General features: G+C 36.1%; 1 protein-coding gene and 1 non-coding gene across 4 annotated transcripts in view; both read right to left on the reverse strand.

The window, feature by feature from the left end:
- AP3B1 (adaptor related protein complex 3 subunit beta 1) overlaps window positions 1-23,471 on the reverse strand; it is a 235,871-nt gene that overhangs the window by 17,948 nt on the left and 194,452 nt on the right. For 2 of the 3 annotated variants that reach the window (XM_010808844.3, NM_001076534.1), the window contains 3 exons: window positions 19,571-19,802; window positions 15,032-15,116; window positions 1,029-1,126 (listed from right to left, as the gene is read on the reverse strand). In XM_010808844.3, the coding sequence (XP_010807146.1) occupies window positions 1,029-1,126; window positions 15,032-15,116; window positions 19,571-19,802 (415 nt within the window). Of the gene's footprint in view, window positions 1-1,028; window positions 1,127-12,165; window positions 12,254-15,031; window positions 15,117-19,570; window positions 19,803-23,471 lie in introns of those variants that run through there. The other variant, XM_059890677.1, reaches the window with a different exon arrangement.
- MIR2285V (microRNA mir-2285v) lies at window positions 19,376-19,456 on the reverse strand. The gene has a single exon (NR_107822.1). It is a non-coding gene; the product is annotated as a microRNA mir-2285v (primary transcript).

A 23,471-nucleotide genomic window follows, 5' to 3' on the forward strand; every position in this document is an offset into this window, starting at 1 on the left:
TGTGAGATTCTTCTACAACAGGTCTTCTGGACACTGAACTGCAAAGGTTCATAGTGAAACCACCCAACCTCTGGCACTATAAAGATGCAGGGCCAGGAAGCAAGCCCTTCTCCTCAGGTATTTGTGTGCGCCTAGTACTTCATGAAAGCTTGACAGGTATGAATTAATGACCTCAAGATGAAGGGAATCTTTGATAACTCCTTTCAAAGAAAAACATAGCCTGGATTCATATAAACTTTAAAAAATTGCTGACTATACTATTTAAATATGTCCTGGTTTTATAAATGCTATTCTTAATTAAATACATAGAATGAGGCAGTTGTTTCCCCTTATTTATATAAGAAGAAAATTATTTTTAATAAAATATGCTTAACTCTAGGTCAAGTCCAAGATATTAACACTTTCATTCGCAAAATGAAATTTCAAAATTCTGAAAAAACAAAATATTTTCTTTTTTGTTGCTTATTTCAATTTGCTTCAGCTCTGATACAGCCTTACAGCATAGCATTTCTTTAATACAGAATAAGATCAAAAGAAAATAGAGATATTTTAATATTTTAATGCTACAATTAGGACTTTATTTTGAAGGACAGGGCACTCTAACAGGGAAAAATACTATTAGCAGAACACAAAAAAACAGTCCTATAGTGAAAGGAAATACATACACATAACACGTACTGTGATGGGACTCTGCTAAGTCCCAAATTCCTGACATTTTCACTAATACAAAACACATGAATACATCATTAGGTTGACAAGCCAAAATTCCCAGGACTGAAAAGTTAATTAAGAATCAATTTATTATTTAAAAGACATAGTAATCAATTTTTAAGTATGCCAGTGATGCAGACAAACATATACCTTTAAGACTACTTTATAAACACACAGCATTAGCAAAACTTGGAAGATTGTACATTGACATCTGTTAATAGCTGTGTGCATATGGTAATTTATTTTAGAGCTCAGCCAGAGGAATGAGCACACTTATCTGGGATGCCAATTTCTAGTAAATGGTAATGATCTCTCACCTTGCTCCTTCTTAAAATCTTTCTCTGACATGGCCACAGGTAAAAGCAGTTCTCCAACAGGAGGCTGAATATTAACACTGAAGCAATCATCCTTGGTACTAAAGAAAAAACACATTAAAGCTGACTAAATGCTTAACAAATAGACATTCTTAACACTATGCAGTTAAACAGGTACAATTAAAGCATATAAAGATGTTTGCCTTAAATATCACAGCTAAAAAGGCTTGAAATATTTCTCATCACTATTTGCAAAGAAATACATCTGTTATCTCAACTGGAAAGCCTATTATTTGCAGTTATGATAAATATGCCATTTGACATAGAACTTTTAAAAATAGGTAAGGAGCAATTACCAGAGAGTACTTAATGCAACTTATCTGGGTAAATAAGTTATCTACCGGATATCTATGCAACTTATCTGGTAGATAAGTGAAGTGAAGTGAGTGAAGTGAAGTCGCTCAGTGGTGTCTGACTCTTTGTGACCCCATGGACTGTGGCCCACCGGGCTCCTTTGTCCATGGGATTTTCCAGGCAAGAGTACTGGAGTGGGTTGCCATTTCCTTCTCCAGGGATCGAACCTGTGTCTCCCACAATGTAGGCAGATGCTTTACCATCTGAGCCACAAGGGAAGCTCCAGAGGAACATTTAATGCAGCTTATCTGGTAGAGAACATCTTGTCTTCAACTTTTCAGTAAAAGTGTACAAAATGGAGCACTTTAGTCTTAGTTTAAGATATCTTTTTAAAGCTATCAATTTTTAAATAAAGAATAAAATGGAGTGACCATACCGTGTTAAGATGTGTGCTAACAAAATAATACCAAGTGTTAATAAGTGTTTATGTACTATAAAAAGAAAACCTGTACAATAATATTAATCACAGTTTTATTATTAATAGCCCCAAATGAAAAACCCAAGTGCCCATGGATAATAGAAAGGATAAATGAATTGTGATACAGTCAGTGAGATATTACATAAGAATTAAAAAAAGGGGTACTCTTTCTACCCCCTTCTGATGCCTATGTCAGAAGCTTTCTCTATCTCCTTTATACTTTAATAAAACTTTATTTCACACACACACACACACAAAAAATTAAAAAAAAAAAAACCCTACTGTTACACATAAAAGATGATTCCACAGACCTAACCTTGAGTGAAAGAAGCCAGAAACGAATATACATATTGTATGATACCAAAACTAACTCATGGATAGAGAACACAGAATTGCAGTCACTTCTATAGGAAAGGTGGTATCTATGGGGAAGAATGGGAGACCTTTCTGGAGGGCTCTAGATGTTCAAAACTTTGATTTGGTGGTACACATAAAAATTCATCAAGCTGAACACTGAAGTTCTGTGTTATGGATGAACTTATTCTTCAATAAAAACAATGTCATATATAAAGAGAAGAAAAGCAAAGAGTAAATAAAAATATTTCTATGCAAGCAAAAAAACCCCAAAACCCAGCAAACACAAGGTTAAGAGAAACGCTTTCTTGAATGGTGGGGTAGGGATAAATATTAAAATATAAGGAAAGAGAAGAAAATCCACTTCGATTTTATGCTATTATTATATACTATAATCTTCTAAGCTGCCATTTTCTTTAATGGAACAAGGTAAGGACTAGACTAAAAAGAAAACAATGATTCTGAATTATTCACACATGGATTGCCCAAAGCAAATCAATAAACCCAATTTATTTATTAATTCAATAAACATTTACTGAATATAAACTTGATCTCACGTACTCTCTGAGTGTCTGGGGATTTAAAGACAAGTAAAATTGGCCCTTGAAGTTCACAAGTTTAGTGACAGAGAAAGAGTTCAATTATGTTTATAACAGAAAGATAAGTACAATGTTAGAGATATGTGGAAAGTATCATAGTCCAAAAAGAGGGGCTGGTTAACTCTGCAGGAGTGAGGCAGAGGTAAGTTTACTTCCAAAAGGAGGGAGAGGGACATTCTATGGATTCTAGATCTATATTTTGGGAATGGTGAGCAGAGGGAGTGTCAAAAGACTGGGGACACTCTGCAGAGAATAGCATACACAGCTGCAGGCCTAGTTCTCCATGGCAGTTGTCCTGGGATCTTGTTCAGTTCATGTCTACTGTCACTATCTGAAATGTCCTGATTTGTATGACAAAGTATATGATTACTTTATTCTCATAACTCAGACCAATGTGCTTCAAAGTATCATGGAAAAAAAAAAAAAAAAGGAAACTACCAGAGCCTTCTGACACAGGAAAATAAACAAACAATCGCCTATGTATTTTATAGACTGTGCCGGCACTGTATGAGGTGGTGTGCAAGAGGAACTCAAGCCAGGGAGGTCAGCAAGGAGACGAATCAACAGTCCAAGCAGGGGTTTCCAGCACTGACTGTGTGTGCTGCTTTAGTGCGTCCTAACAGTGATCCTAAGAGGTACCTTCTGTTATCCCTAATTCACCAAGACAAGCTAAACAATATGCCCAAGGTCACACAACTAGTATGAAGGTCTGAACACAGCAGCACTGAGATTTGAACCGAGGTCTATCCTATTCCAAAGTCAGCTATATCATGTTTGCTGCCATATAGCTCTCTCTCTCTCTCTATATATATTTTTACTTGACTATACAAGGCTGCTTCCCTGGGAGGAAATGCCGAAGACAGGGGTGTTTCAGAGTTAAAAGGGACAGATGCAGTGATGGACGGGAGGAAGAGACCTTGAACCATTTAACGTGAATGACTGTAAGGATGACTTTCTTCAATGAAGAGTAGTTTAGAGGATTAAACAAAATGACCTGGATTAAATCATGCTATATTTTGAGTACCCCTGTGTCACCCAGGAAGAGATATTTAACAGATAACTGGAAATACAAATCATCAATCAGAAAACAGTTCAGGGCAGTATACATGAGTTTAGAAGCAACCAGAATGTATGGGGAAGGGCTGAAGCCTTGTAAGTAGATAAGATCACATAGGAAAACAGGATATGACAAGAAAAAGGATAAAGTGGACACCTGCATGTAAATAAAAACAGAAGTGGTACAACTTACAGAAGAGAACTGGAAAAAGAGTGGTTGGGGAGAAAAGGTGTGAGTCAAACACTGCAGGGAGGAATAAAAAGCAGCATGTGTAACAGCTGACTTAGTAATGCAGTTCAGACTGGAGGAAGAATGCAGGATGCAATGAGCTGAAGTTCAGTGGAAGACTGGCAGCGAAAGACGGGGGGGGGGCACAGAGAGCAGCAGAGGCTTCCTGAGGATGCAGAGGCAAAAGAAAAATGCTTAAGGCAGCTCCAAAGTAATTAGAGGTTGGTGCAAAACAAAGAAACAGAGTGAGGTGTTAGCCCAGGTAAATGAGATTGGGATTAAGAGCATAAGAACTAGGCCAATGGATCAGGCCTGGAAGGGAGGGAGATATTTCTTCCAAAACAGCACAGATGGAGTCCTTAAGACAGAAGTGTTGTGGGTAGAGGTACTGGAAGGCTAAGCCACATGAAGAGAAATACTTAGAGGCTGATAAAGTAGTAAATGGATAGTATATATATTATGAACTAATTTAGTGTTAAATATAAACTCCCAGCTTCAAATAACTAGATAAATCAGTGTGCTCCAAAGTGGGAAAGGACCCGGCACTCCACTGAGGCAGAAAATCCACTGAGGAAAAAAAATATCAATTATATTAATTTTTTTCTCATCCCATCTGAAGTTCTATTTTTGTCTGTAAATAATACTTCGAAACTCCAATACTTTGGCCACCTCATGCGAAGAGTTGACTCATTGGAAAAGACTATGATGCTGGGAGAGATTGGGGGCAGGAGGAGAAGGGGATGACATAGGATGAGATGGCTGGATGGCATCACCAACTTGATGGACGTGAGTCTGCGTGAACTCCGGGAGTTGGTGATGGACAGGGAGGCCTGGCGTGGTGCGATTCATGGGGTCGCAAAGAGTCGGACACGACTGAGTGACTGAACTGAACTGAACTGAATACTTGAGTATATACCTAATATGTTTGCATAGTGAGATACACATACAGTACATATCGGGATTGTGTGGTATAAATATTTCACTAAGATGTATACAATTTTAAGAGTTATGGCCACTGGGTTAAATTACACATACTATACTATCTTTACTTGTGATTTCTTTTAAATTATAGATGAAGTGACTTCTTTCCAACACTCCTAAAAAGGACCCCTAGACCCCTTGGTTAAGCAGCTTTGGGGCACTGATGCTCAGGGAGAAGCAGGCAAAAGCACAGAAAGAAGGGAAAGTAGACCTGTCTTCTAAGGCATGTACGAAAATCAAGGTGGCTAAGGAGCAGGCTTCATTCTGGGGTTGAGGGGAGGTAAACGTGATTCTGAAATGCCCCCACAAGCAACAACCAATGAAGGAGAGATGAATATATATGATTCAGCTTGACTGGATATGTTTCACTTCTGTTACTTTTTGGTAATGCATGTTTTATTTTAGTATTCTTATTTATTTTATTATATATTTATTATTTATGTTATGTTTTATTTGTATATTATATACTTTATTCTTATACTTATTTTATTATATATTTTATTCATTATTCTGTGATTGGTAAAATGATTACCATGTATTTACATATGAAAAACTAAGGCTGTAAGTTCATCCACAATGGGTCTTGTGGGGCAAATAATGTAATGAAATTGGAACACGGCTGTGGCAGACACTTACTAAGTAATACTTTTCTTTTTCTTCTTTCCTGAAATCATCCTGATTCTCTTCAGGGAGACAATGTGCCCACCTGAACATCGTCTCTCTCAGCCTCTTGTATTAGTAACAGCTGGACTGATCAAGTGACCCAGTTATGACCAATGAAGCCTAAAGAGAAGGCTGTTGGGGACTCCTGGGAAAGTTTTGCTTTTCCAACACACACGGGCTCCTCCCTCCCGGTCACTTCATTCCTTTGTTTGGGGGAGGGGGGCTAGAATGCAGATGGAATCCTGGAATTACAGAAGCCATCTTGTGACCCCTAGGATGAATGGCACTTGCTAATGAAATTAGTTCATGGAACAAAAAGTTGGGAAGACCTTCTGCTGGAAGACATGCAGAGAAGACATGTGGAGACAGTCTAGCTGCTCTTAACTGCTGACCGGGAGAATAAAAAACAACACCCTGTGTGGTGAAGTCACTACAGACAGGCTTCTGTTACACACAAATGAATGTAAAATCTAATTAATATAATTAGTACATAAAATACTTGATTACCCAGTCTTAGCTTCTAAGCAAGATTTGGCTTAGTAAGGAGTAAGAAGGAATGTTTCCTCTTTATTTTGGGGAAAATTTACTTCCATTTATATTAGTGATTTAGGATGTCCTCCAGAGTTTTCTGTGATCCTCCTTTTAAATATTTTGTCCTTTTCTTAAAAATTGCTCTCTTCTCTCTCCTTATAGTTCTTTTTTTTTGCCGCCCCACATTTTTCTTCTCATCTCCTTTGGTTGAACATGGGGCTAAACACAGATGTCTTGATATAGATAGGGGAATGGTGAAAATGAGAAATGGCAGATGTAAAATTATTAGAATTAATAGATTACCAGATTGACAAGGTACTAATATGAGGTAGCTCTAAACAGTCTAATTACAAGGGATCAGATGATGTCATAGTTTAATGTAAGACGAGATTCTACCTGTTCTACAAAGAACTGTAATGCATATACTTAGACTACATATAATCTCATTTCACAGATTCCTAGAAACTTGTGAGGCTCAAGTTTCCTTATCTATGAAGTAAGAAAAATGGCACTTAACCTTTTAAGCTAGCTTTGACGACTAAAGGAGTTATCACAACCCAGTTTAGTGCTTAATGCATAGTAGATACCCAAAACCTACATACCTAATAGGGATGTAATCATAATTTGTTTAAGCATTCCCCCCAAAATTCCCATTTGCAAATTTTCTCTATTATAAACAAGTTACTTAACACTCTTAGATCTATTTCTTCATCACAGGCTACCATATTTCCTCAAGCCTGACCCCCTAAAAATGAAATCACTAAGTTGACAAGTTTAGTTTATGAATATTTAATATTTGATAAATACTGCCAAACTGACCTAAAAAGAAGTGGTACCAACTTGAAATCCCACAAACAGTAAATAAGAATACACGTTTTTCTGTACCTTCCTTGTCGGGCATTAAAATTATTTAAGAATTTTGCAAGTCTTTTCCTATTTGAATGAATTTTTAAAATTTCCCTATTACCAATGTTGTATGTATTATTGTTACTGGCTCTCTGCATTTCATTTTCAGCAAATGAATTATTCTCAAACTTTCTCCACTTTCATATTAGATTCCTTTATATTGAAATTTGTGAGAGTTCTTTATATATTCTGGTAACTAAACTTTCATCTGCTAAAAATGCTGTAATACTTTCTAATCATCTTTCACCTGTTATAACATCAATATTTTTTTCAATATTTAGAGAAGCTTAAAAGTTTTAACGGTCATACCTGTCACTTTTTCTCTGTATCTTTCTGGATACTGTGTCTTGTTTGAATTTTGCCCACCCCGCCCCCAAAGATATAAAATTATTTTGTTTATATTATTTCTAAACACTTTTTATAGTTTTTATGATTAAATAATAAATCCATCTGGAATTTACTTTGGAGTAATCTGTGGGAAGAAGGTATCTTTATTTTTTTCCAGAAAATGGTCCATACACAATTGACATGAAATCTCACCCCACTAATATGAAATGTCATCTTCATGATATACAAAATCTCTAAACTCTGTTTTGTTTCACTAACTCCTGTGCCAATAGCGAATTATACTGAATAAAAATATTCTTGTGACCTTAAAGAATATTTTGAAGTTATTATTGAAAAAGGCTTTTTTCATTAAATTTTTGTTTTGACTCTTCTTGGACATCGTTTTATCCAGGTGAATTTTAGAAATCTGTCTAGGTCCTTGGAAAGGTTTACTGGAATTGAGCTCAGAATCACACTGAATTTGAAGATTAACAAGTGGGAGAGTCCTATCTCCCATTTAGGAATACAGCAGATTTATTACTTTTATTTATATCATCTTTTTATGGCCTTCAGGAAAGTTTCAGATTTTAAAAAAATTCACACATAGGTATCATGTATTTCTTGTTAATTGATTATTCCTTTTGTTGTTCTTGTAAACAGAATAACTTTACTCATAATGTTTTAAAATTGGTCATTTCTACTACATAGAAATGCTAATGATTTTCACATAATGATTCATACCACTGTCCTAAACTCATTGATTCTAAGACTTTGTGGGTTGGTAATTACATGCTGGATAGAAATGATAATCTTGTGTCTTTCCAGATTTATACCTCTAACTATTTTTACTTCTCTTTTTGTATTATCTAGAACTTCCATAAAAATCTGAAAGTGCTGAAAGAGGGTAAAACTTTGTTTTTCTGATTTAAAAAAGAAAGCTTCTGATATTTCATGTGGTGACTGGTAACTTGTATGTCTGATAATAAACACAAACAAATAAACATTTTATTTTTTTATTCTCAATTTTTTCTGTGCCACTCTCTTTTAGGTGGGGTTTTAATAAATAGTATATGCTTAATTGTGTTTTTACAAGCCCAATATAAGTGGAAATCAGCTTATGGACCTGAATTCTGATCACTAGTATGTGTGGCCCCTTTTGGTCATCTTATTTTGTTTTTTATTTACTATGCTCTTTTCTTTTCCTGCTTTGTTAAACTAGTCAAGTTTTAAGCACTCCTTTGCTTCTTTCATCATTTGGATGTTATAAGCATCATATTTCTGTTAATTTAGAGGTTAGCTTTAACATTTTAAACCATATTTAAACTTCTTTTTGCCATCAGTCAATTCTCTTGTGAAGCATGACAAGAACACCATCATTCCTCCTCATACTTGTTCATGTTGAGACTTTTTTGTTCCAGATCATTAGCTTATTTTTTACATTAGGTATGAACAATTATTTTTACATATTGATGGATTTTACAGGTAGAATTCTTTCTCTATTTTTTTATTCTATTTTTCTCTGTCAAAGGTTAAATTTTTTACTAACTGTATCTTTGAGTAATCCTTTCAAGAAGGTCGTTGGGGGGTAAACTTATGGAATCTTTGCTTCCATTGCTTTGCTTTCCATGGTCTGAAAAATGCCCATTTGGCTTCCTCAAAAATTTCAAGGTTATGTCCCTTGCCTTCTGGTCACCAGAACTGATGACAGTATTGAGGAGAAATCTGATTCCATTCACATTCTTGTTCATTCTTAGGTAAGCTGCTTTTCTTCTTCTCTCTGGAAGATACTAAAGTGGTTTTCTCCCTATCAGAACTTCTACCAGAATGTGGCCTTTTTGCTGGTTGTTCACATTCACCCCGTTTGGCCTTTGATGGGTCCTTTCAATCTGAAGGCTTGTACATTTCATTTGCTTGGGAAAATTTTCTCCTCTAATTTCTTTCTTTTCTCCATTGTCTCTTTTCTGTCCTTCCAGACCTATTGGATGAACTGCTTCTTTTAACTTTTCTTTCATATTTTCCACCCCTGTCTTTTTGTCTTCTGTTCTACTTGATTTCACTCACTGAGACCCTCTTATGGAATACTAAATTAGACTTCAGCTGTGTCCAGTCTATCTTCCACCTACTGAATTCCTTTTGGAATTATGTTTTTAAATCCCTAAGAATAACTTTAAATTGTCTAATTACTCTATCTCAAAGGAAGCAATAAATTCTTGCTTTATAGATAAAGTGTCCTTTGGAATCAGATATTAGTTATAATTTTTAAAGATATCTGGTCTCTTTCTCAGATCGTCTGCTCCCTTCATGACTGGTTAGTCGTTGTAAGTCATTTTAAGCCTTCCCTTTCAAATTGATGCCTTTCTTGAAAAGTCTGGTCATCCTAAGCTGTCTGTCTGTATTTATAATGAAGGACTAGGTTTGATTAATGAACACAACAAGTTCTGCATGTTAGCTATAAGATTTTAGACAAGTTTTCTTCCTATGTCTTAGTTCATTCATCTCTAAAACGGGATACTACTACTACTCACTTCATAGGAATGTTCTGAGAATTGAGTAAATTAACACACACAATGCCAAGTGTTTAGAACAGTGTGCAGCATGTAGCACTACTCCACACATGTTAGTGAGTGTTATTTCTATGGATCTCCTCTACCCTGCTGGGCTGGCTGGAGTTTTCTTAAGTGGGTGAGACATGACGGTTACCTGGTCGTGAAGCTGGGAGGCAGGTAGGCAATGGCCTTATCTCTCTACCAACAGATGCAAGATTGGCTTTATCCTAGTGTAGATGACTTGAGAATATCCTTCTCTTGGGTAGAACTGCATTTCATCTCATCTCTGACCATCCTGCTTCCTTCCTGTAAACTCAACCCTTGCTGCTCTCTTAGGCCCCCACATTCTTACCAAAAGTCCTTCCCAGGCAACTAGCTGTTCACTTTCTTTACAGGGTAATTCTTAGGTCTGATTAAATGTGTATGCTGCCTCCTGCCAGGGGAAGGATTGGGGAACTGCGGTTTGGAAGTAGTTCTTTAATTCCCTAACACTGTCTCACCCTCACTTTTCACCTGTTCACTTTGTGTCTGAGATTCTGCCAGGTTTGTTCTTACCATTATAGTAGTTTTCTCCCAGAAGTGCTCTGCTCCGTGGTTTTTATTTTCTCTGTTATTGTATATCTGCTCCCATTTGCTTTCTAACTGCCAATAATTCTTCACAATTTCTGGTCAGCTAATAGCACTCTTTCTCTTTTTAGTGCTCATTTTCTATTAAAGAATGTATTTTCTGACTTTTTAATGATTTGGGGCAAAAAGAGGGGTGGATGTTAGTGCTCAGTCCTCTAACTTGAGCCAAGTCATATAATTTTTCATACTAGTCAATACATTAATATCTGCTGATAACAAGGGTGAGATCTGTTTATGCACTGCATCTACTTTTAGAAAGACACATTTATGTATATTATACACATTTAATCAAGGACTTAATTTGATGACCATTTAAAATGCAAAGCCAAAAAAGAGACACTAATACTTATCAAGTATCCATATAACTATGCAGTTATATATAATAGCTTTATCTGTCTATATATGCATTATGTAACTATAACAATACAGAGAGTTAATCTAGAAGCTAAAGTAGGATCATTCACTCTTGTTCCTTTTCTATAAACAGAAGTGTACCTGAAGGGCTCATAATCCATGTTCTCAGCATTTCTGAAGGCTTCCTATCAAATACGCTCTTATTACCCACAATTTTATATACCAATTTGGATAACATATTTTGAAGAAAAAATTCAATATCAGCCATTCTTGCTTTCCCCTTCCTTTTTATTGAACTACCAACACTAATACAGCACATCACTAAGCAAAAAGCACTATTTACTATGCAAAAGGCACAGTCAGTGATTGGCGTCTAGGACCAATTGATCTACCCATTACCATTATCTCCCTACCTCCACTAGCACTACTATGAAGCTATTGATTTAAACACTGTCGATCGGTTTCCATTTTCTGATTTTGGGCAGGCCAATTAAGAAAGTGAGTAATTGTGATTACATTGCTTCAGGATCAATTACATTTGATGTAAGACAAAGTGTTCTTTTTGGAATACACACAAAAATAATTTTTGATCTACTGGGGTTATATACTTAATACAAATCTACAATAAATAACTAATTCATACCTTTGCAATAGAAAAACATATTAATGCAGGTGCTTAAAATAGCTAAGGCTATTTTCTATATAAAATAAATTCATCATTTCCCTAAAATTAGTTTAAGAGAAACTGAGAAAAAATTATTCATATATATTTTCCAATGGAAGATAGAAATCAAACATTATCTAAATATTTTTCCCTAAAGGGACTTAGTTAATTGTCAAAGACAAGATGTAAATCTTATCTAATGAACTGAACAGAAAATCTTTGTAGTGAAAAATTATTTTTAAAAACGCTTCTCTGCAAAAACTGTATGGCAGTACAGTTATTGCCACTGTATGGCAAAAACCACTACAATACTGTAAAGTAATTAGCCTCCAATTAAAATAAATAAAATTTTTTAAAAAAGGTTTTTAATATAAACTGAAGAGGAAAAAAGAATTTGTTTAGTTCTCAATTTTGCCCTAACTTAGTGAATAAGCTTTGTCATTGGGTTCACATTGTCGAAATCATTAAAATGAATATACCTCTGGTGTTGGAGGCAAATCTATTTAGAGTGATGTTCCTCATAGTCTTGTGCTCAGTAATATTGATCTGTGTTGTTTGTCTAATAGAAAAATAATAAACAATTACTAGGCAATGTTGGGAAAAGTAATCAGTTTTTATATATCACTAATATAGCAGACCTCCCAAAACATAAAGGTGATGATCTGCATAAAATCAATGTGTTATGCTACATTGCTTATATTCATCATTGCAGGTTCTCAGCAATAAATGGTATAATATTAGGCCTGACTTACTGGTATTGAAAAGGTATATGAAAAAGAAAGATTCATTATACTTAACCTTTAAAATTATTTAAAAGTGTCTGTGTATTTCCTAAATCTGGAGGTTTTTATCATAACAAATTCTGTTAGAAGCCACCTAAAATTTAGATAAATAAAATGTCTCAATTCTTCTCAGAATAAGAACAAAACACATCAAATCAAAATAACAAATTATATCTTAAATCAGAAAAATATAAATAAATGAGTTCAAAGATCATTTTTTTTTTCAAAAATAATTCTTAAAGACACAAATACAGCTAGTTTGCTAATAGTTCCTGGATTTCATCAGAAGTGCATAAAATATTATATAAAACAATAACAATGAAAAATCTCAATCCTAGAAAAGCTCTTTTAAATAGTATTCACCTATGAAACCTTGCCAACTGATAAATGTTCTCTTCTGAATTTCATCAAAAGCAGTTTATAAATTAAAGTGAAAAGGGAAAAATGTATGGGTTTTGGTACTGACAGAATCAGTAATCCTCCAATTTAGGGGCTTAAGATACCATAGAAAATGTTTCAAAAGGTATCTTCCCTGGGCTAGCCAACATTATGAATTTAATTTCTCCTGAGTTTTCCTCATGAATTTTCTCGTAAATTTTTCAAAAGCATAGAGATACGCAAAAAAAAAAAAAAAAAAATTTTAGCAGGCTCTAACAAACTGACTATGCCAAAGTCTTTGACTGTGTGGATCACAATAAACTGTGGAAAATTCTTAAAGAGATGGGAATATCAGACCACCTGACCTGCCTCTTGAGAAACCTATATGCAGGTCAGGAAGCAACAGTTAGAACTGGACATGGAACAACAGACTGGTTCCAAATAGGAAAAGGAGTACGTCAAGGCTGTATATTGTCACCCTGCTTATTTAACTTCTATGCAGAGTACATCATGAGAAACGTTGGGCTGGATGAAGCACAAGCTGGAATCAAGATTGCCGGGAGAAATATCAATAACCTCAGATATGCAGACAACACAACCCTTATGGCAGAAAGTGAAGAGGAAATAAAAAGTCTCTTGATGAAAGTGAAAGAGGAGATTGAAAAAGTTGGCTTAAAGTTCAACATTCAGAAAACGAAGATCATGGCATCCAGTCCCATCACTTCATGCCAAATAGATGGGGAAACAGTGGAAACAGTGTCAGACTTTATTTTTTGGGGCTCCAAAATCACTGCAGATGGTGATTGCAGCCATGAAATTAAAAGATGCTTACTCCTTGGAAGGAAAGTTTTGACCAGCCTAGATAGCATATTCAAAAGCAGAGACATTACTTTGCAAACAAAAGTCCGTCTACTCAAGGCTATGGTTTTCCCAGTGGTCATGTATGGATGTGAGAGTTGGACTGTGAAGAAAGCTGAGTGCCGAAGAATTGATGCTTTTGAACTGTGGTGTTGGAGAAGACTCTTGAGAGTCCCTTGGACTGCAAGGAGATCCAACCAGTCCATCGTAAAGGAGATCAGCCCTGGGTGTGCATTGGAAGGACTGATGCTAAAGCTGAAACTCCAATACTTTGGCCACCTCATACGAAGAGGTGACTCATTGGAAAAGACCCTCATGCTGGCAAGGACTGGGGGCAGGAGGAGAAGGGGACAACAGAGGATGAGATGGCTGGATGGCATCACCAACTCGATGGACATGAGTCTGGGTAGGCTCTGGGAGTTGGTGATGGACAGGGAGGCCTGGAGTGCTGCTATTCATGGGGTCACAAAGAGTCAGACACGACTGAGCAACTGAAATGAACTGAACTGAACTGATGTTGAAATTGAAACTCCAATATTTTGGCCACCTGATGCAAAGAGCTGACTCATTTGAAAAGACCCTGATGTTGGGAAAGATTGAGGGCAGCAGGAGTAGGGGACGACAGAGGATGAGATGGTTGGATGGCATCACCGACACAATGGACGTGGGTTTGGGTGGACTCCGGGAGTTAGTGATGGACAGGGAGGCCTGGCGAGCTGCAGTTTATGGGGTCGCAAAGAGTCAGACATGACTGAGCGACTGCACTGAACTGAATAAACTGAAGTTTAACTATGTATGGAAGAAAGAAAAGTGTCAGTCATTCATTCGTGTCTGACTCTTTGTGACACCACGGCCTGTGGCCCATCAGTGGCCCATCAGAAGAGTGAAAATCAAAGTGCTAGTCACTCAGTCGTGTCCAGCTCTTCGCCACCCCATGGACTGTAGCCCACCAGGCTCCTCGGTCCATGCAACTCTCCAAGCAAGAATACTGGAGTGGGTTGCCATTTCCTTCTCCAGGGGATCTTCCTGATCCAGGGATAGAACCTGGGTCTCCTGCATTGCAGCCAGATTCTTTATTGTCTGAGCCATCAGAGACGCTCTTAACCATATACAGCAGACTGTAATGGCTATTTGTGTAACAAATAGTAAAAATACATATATCACACATAATCTGTGCAACTATTTCACAGCAGTCTAAATATTGCCAAAGAAAAATAAGACTGTGTAAATATTTTCTCTCATAGAAAAAGCTTTTGAAAGTCTTGATTTTGATCTGCTATTGTTTATAGTAACAAGAAACACAGAACAACTGAACTTACCACAACTGGAAACTGGCAGTCTGAGTGGAATCACAAAAGTCAATACCCATTGAAACAGTAATGGATCCCGCAGGCTCAAGAGATTCTAGGAAATAAGATAATTTAGACATGAAAACACAGAGGAAGTGAAAAAGAGGCAAACTAAACACTGAAAACATAGGTAATGTTTGTGGTTTGGTTAAAACAGTCAAATTTAATGATAATTTGCAAGAATAATTTGAAACTAACGGTATTAAAGGAAATTATAAAGTAATTTCACCTCAAGGCTTTCTTTTTCACAACTTAATTCTGCACGTAACTACAATGAACATATTACATCTATTTGTTTCAGAAATATAGCTCATCCTGAGAAATTCCATGTTTTACTACATTGTCTTGATAGGAACTGAAGGTGAGAAGGAAATAAATGTTTTCCCGTTTGGAACATCTGTACCAGACTCTGGGTGTTTTAAGAGATTATGTATTAAAACTATGGAATATTTACTCTAGATATAAAAAAATACATTTTCAGCAATGTCCTAAATTTTCACAGGGGAAAAAGTCCAAAATTTAAAGCATGCAAATTAAACCAAAGTTGGAAGAAGAAATTAACTTGTCCTCAGGTATTACTGAAGATAACTGGCATTATATGAACCAAAACAGTAAGTCTAATTGTATTATTTGAAGAATTACTCAAAGAAAATTTAGTAATAGATTATGTTATCTTGAAAAAACAAATTATAAAATGACATTTTGTAGATGTGTAATTTCTGAACCTTCACCTATCAGCTAATCAAGTGCGGGAAATAACTGCTTCAATGTACAGTACTGGTTGATAATAATAAAACTCAAGATAAAACAATAACATGATTTTACACTGCTTATGACTCCAGAGTCAAAGAGTAATGCTGTACATTAAATAATAAGGGATCTTAAACATTTACCGATTTAGTATAAATATTTGTATATACTCTATATTTAAATAGAAACCATTCACTTTTGATTTCGAATTTGTTTAACGTCTCCAGTGTGACTGTGGTTGTACAGTTAGTTGCATCATTAGATGTAACTATATTTTAGCAAGCACACAATGGTCCAGTAGACTGTGATTATCCTAGGGCTTGTGATAGGTATCATTTCCCATTTAATGCTAACCATTACAGAAATCATGGTACAGGTAGGACAAAATAATTCAATAAGCTTAAATTATTAAGAAGTATTTTTATATCTAATCCTAAATGAAGATTAAGCATTATAAAGAGGTATTTGATGCTGATTTTTAAAGTGTTATTGGTGTGCTGATTCTAGTTGGAATTCCATTTATTTTTAAACCTAACATTTACCAGGAGGGTATGTAAGTACCCCAAAAGCCTTGCTACTTAATCTTTGACAAATACGCTTTACTATAAATAACTACAATGATAGTTTTCTTGCATTTCTCCTAAAGTTTACACCTTATAGCTGTGAGTCACACTGTTCAATGCTCTTCTTCACTGAATCCTTGATGCTTTCTTCTGTGCCACAGATATACTGGGCTTTGGTCTTGTTTGCACCTGACACCACATTGGTAGCAAATGCTGTCATCTCCAAAAAACGATGGCACTCGGGACTAGATCTTTCTGTATCACGTATCCTCATACCTCATTTGACCAAGTGACAGTTCTTAGGGTGCCTCGATGATGGCACTATTTGACACAGTTTCATAACATCCTCAGTCTTAAGATAATTAACTGCAAGCTGAGTGCCATACTAATTCTGGAGGCTAGTTCATGATCAATGTTTTATTAAATGAAAGCTTCAACAGCAGAGGGGCTTCCCTGGTGGCTCAGATGGTAAAGCATCTGCCTGCAATGCGGGAGACCCAGTTCGATCCCTGGGTCGGGAAAATCCCCTGGAGAAGGAAACAACAATCCACTCCAGTACTCTTACCTGGAAAATTCCACGGACTGAGGAGCCTGAGAGGCTACAGTCCATGTGGTCACAAACAGTCGGACATGACTGAGCGGACATGAATTCGGACACTTTCAAGAGCAAAGTGATCAGCGTAAAATTATTCATATAACAGATTTTTATAATATTTGAAGCCTACTATAATACATTGGAAAAGTTTATTCAGGCAGGGGTCTATAGTTGAATACTGGTTCTGAATCATCACAATATACATGAGAGGGTTATGTAGAAATGGCTGAAAAACACTGGTTCTATTACACCACTATATTAATAATGAAAAATGAAATCAAACAGGATGCTGTCTACTATGACGGGACAGTTGTATAGTAACTAGTAAAATCTTAGCTGAACTCAAATTTTTCAAGTGTTAACACAGAGTCGCTGAATATAGTGGAGAGAGCCTAAGGCTACTCTTTTGGAGGCGGGGGGTGTGTGTTTTAAATCTCCTGTGCACGTGTACCTGATCTTGTACACTCTTGCAAGGAATCCAGTTTCATGTTAAAGGCAGGGCAAAATCCTGATAAAAAAGTTTTCTCATATTACAGAGAAAAAAACAACAGACTGGTGACAAATACGAAAGTCACTGGACTCCTTAACATACGTATATGTGCTTATTAAAGAACACAAATATCTTACTTCCCTTATTTCACAAAAATATGAAAATACAGTTTTTTTGTTGCATTCTTAGGATGTTTTTGGAGGACTAATTAAGATATATCATACTCTGAACTCTGTTATCTACTGCACGGGAATCTATACTGCATGGGAAAGAACTCTGTATCTTGAGGGTATCCAGTAAATGTCAACAAAATGTATGAAACCCTATGGTCAGGAAATCTGCCTAAGAAAAGAAAGCCTATTACTAGTACTGAGGCAATGATATATATTCATATTTTATTTTGGTGTGAAGGCCATACTCTGAAATTTATTATATTTATTTCTTCTGTTCTACATAGGCCAACAAAAGGTCAACTCATCAACTCATTATGCCAGCTCAAAGAAATGTTAATACTGTTCTACTGTTTTAACCTTTGGATAACATTTTCAACCTTCAGACAATGCATATATCAGTTGCTTGATGCTTCTTAAAGTAACTTTTTAACTAGATAAAAAAAAGCTGGATTGCAAGCAATAAAAAAGAACACAAATTGGGATATTCTTAATTCCTTGGCAATATGTTAACCACAAAATAAATAAGAATCAGCACACTGTATTCTTTAAATGGTGTCTTAATTACCAAATTATTTTTTTAAAATGATATTAAGTGGGTTCTGAAATCAATTTACTTTAACTCTACTTCTCTCTACTTTGGCTGCTACCAAATTTCATCTAAATATTAGGAATTTTTTATATCTTTGTGGAAAAAAATATAACACAAAGGATGACTTTTTTATTGAATGACTCATTAAAATGACAGAGGAGAGAATTCAACAATGTCAAAGAGCTCACTCAGGCAAAGATGGAGAAAGACAGAATAACTATATGATAGGAAATAATGAGTAAAGAAGGCACAGTTACCTGGTCAAAAGGCTTTGCTCACTTAAAGTATTATATAAAAAAGGAACTATGTGGACCTATATGATTGTAACACTTCAAGGATTCAATGACAGAAACCTTATATCACTTTTAATTAAGATCTTTTCTGAAGCTTCTTTCAACTAAATTGTAGGACTGCCTCTACTCACACAAAACCAAAATAGAGCTAAACATTTGAACTACTGTACCATTTTAAAAATTAAAAGCCAGCCATGCAACTGTCACACTTAATGCTAAGAAGGTGTATTTCCTGTAGCAGCTGGGGAGACAGTATGATGTACTGGGCCCTGAGGCAGCCTGGAAGGCACTGGTGCACAGCAGGGGCAGCCCACTTGGCATCAGCTGGGTGTGCAGCAGGTGGGATAAAGCATGGTACCACCATACTCTTGTGCTTTATCCATGAACAGCGAGATTTCTGGGTTTGTCCTTTAGTGTCAAAGGATGCTGATTTTTAAATGGTGGCAACAGATTAAAACCCATGATGTGTGAAAAAAATACCAGTGGGTGTTTCTGCCTTCAGAAACATACTGTGGGCTTTCTGCCATCAGAAAGACGAAGACAAACAAAGAATTGTTATACACCCTCTCAGTCTTTGCTCCCTTTACATTTCAATCTATAGAATGTGAAGGAAAATGGGGAAGGAAAGATGCAGGGGGTACTATAACCAAAAGGCAAAGTAAAATCAGGCAGGGAAGGAAGCTGACCAGGAAAGGAGCGGGGTAGGTGATGCAGGTAGGAAAAATGCAAAGCAATTTTGATTCTCCAGAACCATTCTTTCATCAGTACTGGTTATCACCATTGATGGTACCTGATTTGCTAAGGGCAAAGAAATGTACTTATCTTATATGATAAATTTGGTTTAAAAAGGAAAAACTAATGTTGGGTTGGCCAAAAAGTTCGTTCCGGTTCTCCCATGCCATGGTAATGAAAAACCCAAATGAACTTTCTGGCCAACCCAATATAAATTGAGTTTGCTAAAAATCAATAAAATAATATGTATTCTATTTTATTTTAAAAATAAACACATTTAATTATCAAATCTAGTTAAAGCAATAAATGAGAATTAATATTTACCTATTGGATTAAAAACATGCATTTGCATGCCCATAGGAAGCTTTTTTCCCCCTACGTGGATATTTTCTATCTTCTGATCAGTGGTATTATTCAGTGTTATTTGCACGGAGACCATCTTATCACCAAAAATGCAAGGCTGTCTTGGAAAGAAGTAGTGGGCAGCGAGTCCTTTCCCACTCATTCGATGAAGCAGTACATGAGTTTTCCCTGGTACAAAGACAGGAGTACTGACCTATTGCACATTGGAAAAAGAAAGAAAAAGTGAATTAGTGAATATGATTACTAATTCTTAGAAAATATGTAAAAATTCGTAACATTTAACTCCTATTTTCCCTAAAGTATTAAATAAATCACAATAATAGGGTATTGCATAGATAGGTATGAAGTCAGAAATTATAAAAATTTTTCCGTACTCCCCAGGCATATATTAAAATATTTTGACAATCTACATCTAAAAAAGAAGAAAATAATTGCAGTTATATAAATATATATATTTTTTAGAGTTTATAAACTTTATTTTCTTCCTAGGTATAATATATTTTGGACATTTTGCCAATTTTCTTTTTATTTTTAATAATTTGTCTTTTGATTTCCTTGGGCTCTCAAACTATAAGGCAGAACTTATATCTGCCTGTAAGTTCATTATAGGCAGATTATAATATCTTTCATTATAGGTAGATATTTATACTTTTATTTCCAATTTTGACTCCTTTAACTTTTTTCATCTTGAATTTCTTTCACTGTAAACTAAAGACCTCCTTTTTAAGTGGTTCCTCTTTTGCTTTAACAATTAAAAGATCTTCCCTGCCTCAAGATTAGTAACTATTCATTTACATTTTCTTCCAGAGCTCTTATGGTTCCAATTTTTCAATTTATGAGGAACTAATTTAGGTAGAGAGTGCCTTGAACTATAAGGAGATCCAACCAGTCCATTCTCAAGGAGATCAGTCCTGGGTGTTCATTGGAAGGAATGATGCTAAAGCTGAAACTCCAATACTTTGGCCACCTCATGCGAAGAGCTGACTCATTGGAAAAGACTCTGATGCTGGGAGGGATTGGGGGCAGGAGGAGAAGGGGACGACAGAGGATGAGATGGCTGGACGGCATCACTGACTCGACGGACATGAGTTTGGGTGAACTCCGGGAGTTGGTGATGGACAGGGAGGCGTGGAGTGCTGTGATTCATGGGGTTGCAAAGAGTTGGACACGACTGAGCGACTGAACTGAACTGAATTTAGGTGTATTTACTCTATATTTAATCATTTTCCTCCAAATATGTAACATTTGTACATGATTCAATGACTAGCTTTTCCTCAATGATCTGTAAATGCAAACATTCTATTTAGTTGGAGACGTTTTTGAACTTTGATAGAACTGCTAAATCAGTACCATACTGTTTTATTTCTTAAAGGCCCGCAATATGATTCAGTTGTTTGACAAAACAAAGTGTCCTTTATTCCTCCACCCACCCCGCCCCCCTGCCAATATTTTCTTGGCTAATCACCTGTTTCTGTTTCCACTGAACTTTAAACTCTTTGAGCTAAATTCAATTGTGACTGGAATCAAAGGCAGCATATTCAGTAAAAAAAAAAAAAAAAAACCCATCCATTCTAAAATCATAAGGTGGCTGTCTTTCCATTCAAAGCACTGCATGTGATTTGACATAGGAAGGCTTTAAAAAAAAAAAAAAAAATTTGTAATTAAACAGGCCCAATCAAGATTTGTTCCTAAAAAGTGTACTCTCCCAAACTAGGTTTCCTATTATAATTTAACCTGCTCAACAGGTTCATTATGCCACTGACATCTGATATATAAAAAGCCTAATAATAATACTAATCATTTAAAATGCATCAACAAAAATCCAAGAGTTAAGTAGGAAAGCAGAAGAGAAGCAGGAATCTGGAGTTATAAGCAGCCAGGAATTAGCACTCTAGACATCATATAAGGCTCTTTGAAGTCAGGCCTTATGTCATTTAAGAGCTATCAACTTGTCTGAGTTGGTTTATTGAATTCTCTCAATCTAGTTCTGGGACACATGGTCCAATTTGTCTCAAAATTCTGCACTTTATTATGACAGTTAAAATGATGCTAAAGCAGTGTACAGCAATGGAAGAAAAACAGTGTAACTGTCTTCACTCATTCTTTCCACACAGCCAAATTCAAGAAGCACTCTTTAATGAAGTTAGCATCTAAAAAGGTCCTCCGAAACGATCCTCCACCATAATGCAAAAAAGCCTACGTTTTCTTTCACAGTAAATAGCTCCTAAATGGCATTTAGAGGGTAATAATATAGCTTTTTTTTAACTACAGAGACGGGCTAAATGAGAATGACTGGTTTTTCTAACCTATTTTCTAAGTTCATACAAGTCACATTTCGTGAATCTCCTCTAATATCTTAACTACATAGATGATATTTGGTTCAAGAAAACCAGTAGGTTCCATAAATCCTTTGCCAATTTCCACATGTAATACAATTAATCCTGACAAGAAAACAAGACTTTAGTTCAATGTTTTGTATATCAGATTAGTTACCTATACTCCAGAAGCACAGATATGATCTGCGGGTGCTTATATTCTAAGATGGCTTTTCTGACTTTACAATTGATAAATAATGATTATTTTACTAAATGTTAAAACAATAGTAAAAGGTAAATTAATTAGAGAATAACCTAGGCTGCGGCTGTGAAAATAAGGATTTAAGGATACTTGAAAAATCTGAACAAAACAGACCATCTTTGGCCCACAAGCCAAATATGACCTGCTGCCTGTCTCGTAAAGTTTTACCGGAACACAGCCATTTGCATTCTTTGACATACTGTGGATGGTTGCTCTTCTGCTCTATGGCGGAAGAGCTGAGTACTTCCAATGCCTAACATATTTACTATCTGGACCCATTATAGACAAAGTTGGCTGACCCCTGACCTAAGGGCACAATGTCACATCCTTCCTTCTCCAGTTGTTCCCCATATTCTCTCACAGTTCTGCACAGCTTCTAAGGTAAGGCATCAACAAACAGCTTTGCTCCTGAAAATCTTTTCCAGGACGTATAGCAAACAGTCTTTGGAAATGGTTCAGTGCCTCCCCTCTGGCACGAAGGTTGAACAGATTTACCAAAAGAGCCTTATAAAAGGTTGGGATCTTTTATGCTAAACATCTTCTTCTCTAAAGCAACACACTGCATGTGCAGTCATATCTAGCATTCATCATGTCACCCTGTGAAAATTGGGGAAGTGGCAAGAACGATGTTCCCCTGGCTACTGCTACTGCTGTGAGTAATAAATTGTCCTTTGCCTTTGACACAGGAGTCTGTCTTCTATTAGTAGCCATGAAATTGTCTCAGGCGAATTTGTTAACTGGCAAGTGAGGCACCATCTCATACCCTTCACAGTTCTTTGATACCTCTTCATTTCCTTATTTTTTGGTCACTCAACAATTCCCAGATCTACTTACTCCAAAGAGCTAAATTAACACTGAGTAGGACTATCATGTACAGCTGTACAGCTATAACTGCCTGAGACAGGAATATGAGCTAAAAACCTAGCTTATACTCAAGGGCACCTTTACAGAATCTTCACAATGGTACCGCCTGGGCTAATCTAGTGTGCTTTGCTACTGAGAAGCCGACTTTATACAGTAGAAGCTACTTTTTTCTTTTCACTTTCCTTTGTAAAAGTTGATTTTATAACCTGGATAATTATTTCTATGGGTTTCTGATGTCTTACAATGTCTTCTGATGGCTGACAACGAAGTATCAAGTAAGATTTATGACAGACACTGAGGAATCAGAATTCAGTGTTTCAGGACTGCTTTTACCTGGTTGAAAAGTAAAGGCTAGTCTTTCAAAGGCGCTTTCTCCCCAGTGCTCCACCTACAGAGATTATGTCCGGGACTGCCTAACACA

The sequence above is a fragment of the Bos taurus genome, chromosome 10 (assembly GCF_002263795.3).
Source record: "Bos taurus isolate L1 Dominette 01449 registration number 42190680 breed Hereford chromosome 10, ARS-UCD2.0, whole genome shotgun sequence".
Lineage (NCBI taxonomy): Eukaryota > Metazoa > Chordata > Mammalia > Artiodactyla > Bovidae > Bos > Bos taurus.